Source organism: Apaloderma vittatum, unplaced genomic scaffold, assembly GCF_000703405.1.
Source record: "Apaloderma vittatum isolate BGI_N311 unplaced genomic scaffold, ASM70340v1 scaffold16879, whole genome shotgun sequence".
NCBI lineage: Eukaryota > Metazoa > Chordata > Aves > Trogoniformes > Trogonidae > Apaloderma > Apaloderma vittatum.
Window position 1 is genome coordinate 247 of NW_009733654.1, and position 6,334 is coordinate 6,580.

Sequence of the window (6,334 nt, forward strand, 5' to 3'; positions counted from 1 at the left end):
CCTGTAGTTAAATCAGAAGCGTGGGTCTTCCCTGTAGCCTTTACGAGTTATCTCGTGTGGCGCTTGAACATTTTACCAGGACTTTGTTGCTTGAAATGAGCATGACACTTACGTTGTTTGGCAGTCCCGGTTGTGAAGTATTTATGAAAATGTTCAGAGCTCTTTTTTCCTGTTTTTTTGCTTTTTTTTTTAATGTGCAGAAGGTAGGCTGTATTTATAAATTTTTCTGTGTTAAAAATGCCTTTGGGAGATCCTTCCAGATTTCTGGTGGAAGTAGCCTTGCTTCCTGGAGTGCTGCTTGTTAATTGTTTTGAGCAGGTTTCTGGCTGTTGTACCAGCCACAAGTAGATGAGGCAATTAGCACGTCCAGTCTGAGGCTTGTAGCTCTTTCGAATTCCTTTCGATTTTGTGTACATCTATCTGAAGTAGTCGCTGAGCTATATTTCACTGTTCAAAGTATGATGAAGGTGCTGCTGAATTCTCTGTGGTATTCATATAGAAATATGTGTGAGAAGTGCTTGAACCTATCTGTCCTTTGCCCAAGTATTCCTGAAACAAAGGTGAAAAAGAAGTGTTTTTTATCTCCTAGTCTTAAAACTATTTTTTTCCCCCACTTCATGTTTAAATAGCAGAAGTAGCACTTTGTATATTTGTACTGAGGACTGTTTTTTTTTTTTTTTCCCCAAAGGATGTTTTACAGAACACCTACTCACTTAGGACATTTTTCCAGTGCAAGCATGTGTGGTGCTCACATTATTATACAACTTGATGATTTTTCAGTTACTGACAAGTGCTGAACTAGAATAATTGTGCAATAAATTTGAGCCTTGTCATAGTTCGTTTGTTCATTCTCTCTTTATTTATTCTCAGAGGTCTAATCTTACCTCTGCAGTTGTACATGCAAATTCAGGAAAATCTGAACCAGTTTACTTCTCTGTCCTGTTAGCATATGGGAAAAGAAGCCTTAAAAATTTTAATAGTCTTCTTGGTGCCTGTATATATATAGTGAATAATTTCTTTATTCAGAGTTTAAAGTCTGTGTTGTTTTCCCAGCTGAAATTTTCTCTTCGTAGCCTCTGCTCTCCTTTGAATTTCTGTACGTACAACTAACTAGTTCTGTGAAGTGAGTGCTGCACTTACCTTCAGTCTCACTGATCTGTCATTGAGTTGGTGATTTTTTTCCTATTTGCATGACATTTACATATTTGCTTTACATTTCAGTACTCCACAAAGCCTAAGTTCCTTATCTGACTGTCTTTAGACATATGAGAGGGGGGGAAAAAAATCTTGAAGCTGTTTCACTGGAAATATTTTATAGCACTTAGGATTGGAGAGCTGCAGAGAGCTCAAAACTATCATGATCTGTTTGCAATTCTTGGAAGTGTACTACAGTCATCCCAAATCAGAGGCAAATGAGTGATTTTTGCTATGACTTTTCAAATCATATTCCATTCTGCCTGCCTATGCTTCTTAGAGTAATGTCTTGATGCTCACAGTAATTTGTAAATATTTACTTCAGAAAACACAGATGCACACACACAGTAGGGTGGGGGGAAAAATACATTTGTAAGTAGCAATATCTAAGCTTATAGATGATGATGATGATAAACTTCTTGTACTGTTTTTTTGATGTTATTGATATTTAAATTGAAAAAGTCACTATGGCGAGGAATTTTATCGAGGCTTTGGGCAAGGATCAGCTTAATGAGTTTTAGAGAACTTGTCAGAAATCTGGGTGTTCTGAATTTATTCTGTGTAAAAGCTAGTAAACTTTTCAGGTCTGCTTTAAGTTACTTTTAAGATGGATTAGTTAGCTCAGTAACCTGCTAGGTTTATGTTCTTGTTACTACTAAAATTACATCTCTGTGTTACTGTCTTTTCATCAGATGACGGGATCAAACGAATTCAAACTAAATCAAACTCCGGATGATGGTATTTCCTCAGTAAAGTTTAGTCCAAATACGTCTCAGTTTCTGCTTGTTTCATCCTGGGACACAACTGTCCGGCTCTACGATGTTCCTGCCAACACCATGAGACTCAAGTATCAGCATTCAGGAGCTGTTCTTGACTGTGCTTTTTATGTAAGTGTATGAGGTGTAGGGTTTTAATTATTACCCCAAGGTGCATGAGAAATTGTTCGTCTCTGAAATTAAAGTGATAGTGAAATCCTACCTGAATTCTAGGTTTAAGAAAACCCCAGCTTACTTCTGCCAATTATTCTTTTAATGAATGTTGTTCTAGTCCTAAATATAGGTGTTTGCTGGGAGGGGTGCAGGCACACAAGTAATTTACCTCTGACAGAAGTGGTAGGCAAAAGTAATTTGAGCTGGTTTGTGCTCCTTCTGCGATGGAATAGTAAATTGTGTGCGTGTTTTCTTACAAAGAGTCGTGGTGGTAGTATATAGCCAAAAATCGTTATTCACAGTAAATGCCCATGGGCAATTATTCTTTTCCTTTTAACCTTCTCATACCAGTTTGTTTTGGAAACACGGCATTGTTCCAAGTGAGCAGTTTACTAGATACTTGATTTCTGTATTTTTAATGCACTGGATTTGAACTATGAATGGTTTAACTTGGTGCCACTTTTTTGTCTTTTTTTTTTTTTTTTTAATAGAAGGATTCTGTGAGCATATTCTTTTATTTTGCACTGTATTCTGGCATGTCCTCCAGTGACTTAATGTGTTACTGAACGTTTTAGGGATCAGCTTAAATTTTTACTTCTGCTTGTCTATTTTTTTTTTCACTGAACGTTTTGTCACACATCTAATACTGTACTGTGGATCAACACACAGGTTTTTAAGTGGTTTCTGGTTTCCAAATTGATTTTAGAAGGAGTACATTTCAACTAGGTGGAGCTGGTTTAGCTTGGTGGTCATTGAAAAATAAGCATTGTTTGTGTTGCTATTTCAGAAATAGAAATGGTTTGATATACCCTAACTGCTTTTGTTCCTTTTTATTTTTAAATTAAAAAAAATAAGAATTGTACAGTGCAAAGCGCTTTACTTAAACATTTTGCCTGTTTAGATCTGAACTGTATCTTAACTCTTGTGTCTTGGTTCCTCTCTTTGCAAAACTCTTGAAAGCGAGTCCTGTGTTAGGAGCCTAGGAGATTAAATATATAGCAGACAGGGAAATTTAATGTGTGTCAGAAGTTGATATTTTTTGCTTTATAGGATCCTACCCATGCCTGGAGCGGAGGATTAGATCAGCAGTTGAAAATGCACGACTTGAACACGGACCAGGGTAAGCAGATTGAAGTCTTGACAACTGGTCTAAGCTTCAGATTTATATACTTACCTGAGTGGAATATGTTTCAGTTTTTTTAGTTGGGGAGGGGAATATTTGCTTTAAGTAGTAGCTTCTATTGATTTAAGTGGTCAGCATTAGTGCTCAGCAGTCTCCTTCGCTGTGCAGCCCTTTCTTGTCACCGAGGTGCTGCGCAAGGCAGCGCTTCCTGTGGTGCAACTGAAGATTGTGCTGCAACACCTCCAGCAGAAACGCTGAATCCCTCGCTGACAAACTGAGAGTTTAAGCTTTTCCCGTGGTGAATATTCATCAATGTATTTTATGTGTGTATTTCTATTTTATTAATTGAAGGTGAAAACGGAAGGCAATAGCTATGCGCTTGTCACACTGACCGTTTGATGTTCGCATCATGTGTACCTTTGTTTAGCAGAATAACTCATGGCCCTAATAAGTTCCACCTAAAAGCATGGAAGCATTTGGCAGTTTGCCTAAAAAGTTTGGTAGATTCTTGTTTTAGGACGCATTGAATGGGATTTCTGATGATAATCCTGCTCTGCCATAGGCTACCGTGTCCCACTTAGGGGGAATTAGCTAAGCTGAAGCAAAACTAAGCATGTGATTCTTCAAAGGTTTGTGGTTTAGAGATCTTTAGAATGATATTTGGTGCGTATGACAGAGTTTATGTAAAGCTTTTGCTTTGTCAGACATCATGGCCTTATAATTTTTTTTTCCTCTAACAAAACATTGCTTGAAAGTAACAATTCCAGTGCCTCATTGGTGCAAAATATGAAGCTAGTTTGTATAACTTTTGTTTTGTGTCTTGTAAAGAGAAAAATGAATCTCAGCCCAAGACAAATGTAACCACCGGGACCAGCCGATAGCCAGGGCTCGACAAACTTGTGTACACAGTAATGTAATGAAAAAGGTCAAGTAATTCTGTTGTATATGACTTTCTACAACTATTTTTATTAATATTTTTATTAACGTGTACTATTAATTCTTTTGTCATATGCAAGCTGAAGTAATTTTTTTGTGTTAGTGCTCGCATCAAAGGTGGTGCCATCAGTAAGGAGACCATACTGAGGACTTCTTTATACCTCTGAAGATCTCTTGGTGGCTGCCTAAAATCTTAAAACTTCCTTTTATAATCTCAGGAGACAGAAGTTTAAATTTAGCCATCCAGATCTTTTGAACAGTTATGCTTCTGAAGACTGAACTATCCGTAGAGGAACTCGTAGCACATCAGTACACCCACAGGGATGTCAGAAAATAGCATGTTGATACTGTAGTAGTGTGTCTTTTTTTTTATTTCTTTTTATTCAACACATTCTGACTGTTTATAGAGCCAGTCAAGTTACAGTATATTGTCTTTTACAGAGAACCTTGTTGGTGCCCACGATGCTCCTATCAGGTGTGTTGAGTATTGCCCAGAAGTGAATGTCATGGTGACTGGAAGCTGGGATCAAACAGTTAAACTGTGGGATCCCAGAACTCCTTGTAACGCAGGAACCTTCTCTCAACCTGAAAAGGTACGTGCTGGGTGCTGTATGCCAGCTGAGGTATTAAAGAATATATCCAGTGACTGGTTAAATATCACCGTGCAGGATACTGTCTTGAGCTGAATCGAAGCTGAAAAGTTGTGTTTAGTGGATTTTTTTTTTTTTAAGCTCTAAAAATATTGCATTTTAAAATCTGTGGGGTGTTTTATGACTTTAGGTTAAGGCTTTGAGCTCCTGGCAGTAGGGGAGCGTAACTTAATTCTCAGCACTCCTTGTAGACCAAATTCTTATTTAAAACACACTTAGGAAGGAAAACCTAGCAAAGAGAGCATGTGGAATTGACTCCTTGGCTTCATTGTAATGTGTACTGTCGATTTCTGTAAACGTTACGGCTTTTATAGACATCAGATCCTGACTGTCGTGAGGTCTGATTGTTTCGAAACGCGCATAGAGGAAGAGTAGGAGGCCACATACATTGCTTAAAATAATAATTTGTTTTTTCACTTGTATTAAAAGAACTGCTTGTGTTGTAATTTACCTGTCATATTAATGCCTGGTAAATTCACACATTCTCCTAATACTGTAATTGTCTATGCTAATGAGAGACCAAGAGAAATAAGGTAAAATGTTACATTTTAAGCTTTTTCTAATGGTTATATGGTATGTGAATCTTTATACTGCTTACAGTGATGTCATTGAAAGAATGATAGAACAGTTATTTTAGCCTTTTTTTTTTTTATAGCCTCCTAAATGGAAGCTGGTTTGCTGGAAAGTTTTGCATATTAATATTTTTTTTTCCTATACCTTCTTAAAATTTCATTGAGCTCTGTCACATTGTATTGTCAAGTCATAATTGTGAGCCATCATTACGTTCCCTATCACATCTAAATAGCTATTACTTTTGTTACAACATAGCCGAATCTACTCCTGGCGAAACCTTTGTTCAGAGTAAAGTAATTGCATTATTTCTAGTTTTGATTTATAGTTGTATGTAGCATGTAAAGAACTGTGATAAATTGCTGACAGAATATCATGTAATGGACAGCCACAGTGAATCAAGCTGCTTATTGGTTCAGCGAGGTTCATTATGTCACTTTTTTTTAATGCTGCCTTTGATAAATGTGTACACCTGCTCAACTGCATGACAATAGTTTCATTTGATTTATGTTTCTCTGGTGTAGAAGGAATACTCACTGTACAGGTGTGACATCGGTTTGCAAAGAAGAGTGAAGATATTTAATATTCTTTATGCCTTTATGTGTACAAACATGTTATATAAAGTGCTTATTAATATTTTTGAATCAATTGTTCCATCAATACCAAAGGGAGGTTTGAAAAACTTTCAAAGTGTGTAGCTACTGTTGACTCAAAGTTTTCTTGCTCTTGTTATATGTAGGTGGGATTTGGCAGTTGGGATCATGAGAAATTTTAGGCAACTCCTATCTGAACGTTTAAGACATTTCCCATCCTAAGACTTCAGTCTTGAGAGGGAAGTTTAGTAATCACATTTTAGAGCCAGAATGCATGCTGAATGAATGTGGATTGGTAAAATGAAGTGTGTGTATTTTTATTTTTTATATATATTTAAT

At 36.8% G+C, this 6,334-nt stretch overlaps 1 protein-coding gene across 1 annotated transcript in view; it reads left to right on the forward strand.

Annotated features, from left to right (window-relative positions):
• Positions 1-4,775, forward strand: part of LOC104278883 (mitotic checkpoint protein BUB3-like) — a gene marked incomplete at its 3' end in the record, with an annotated part of 4,973 nt that extends 198 nt beyond the window's left edge. Inside the window, exons 2-4 of the mRNA XM_009875997.1 lie at positions 1,887-2,081; positions 3,174-3,243; positions 4,624-4,775. Of these exons, the coding sequence (XP_009874299.1) occupies positions 1,887-2,081; positions 3,174-3,243; positions 4,624-4,775 (417 nt within the window). The remainder of the gene's footprint in view (positions 1-1,886; positions 2,082-3,173; positions 3,244-4,623) is intronic.
• Positions 4,776-6,334: the final 1,559 nt, after the last annotated feature.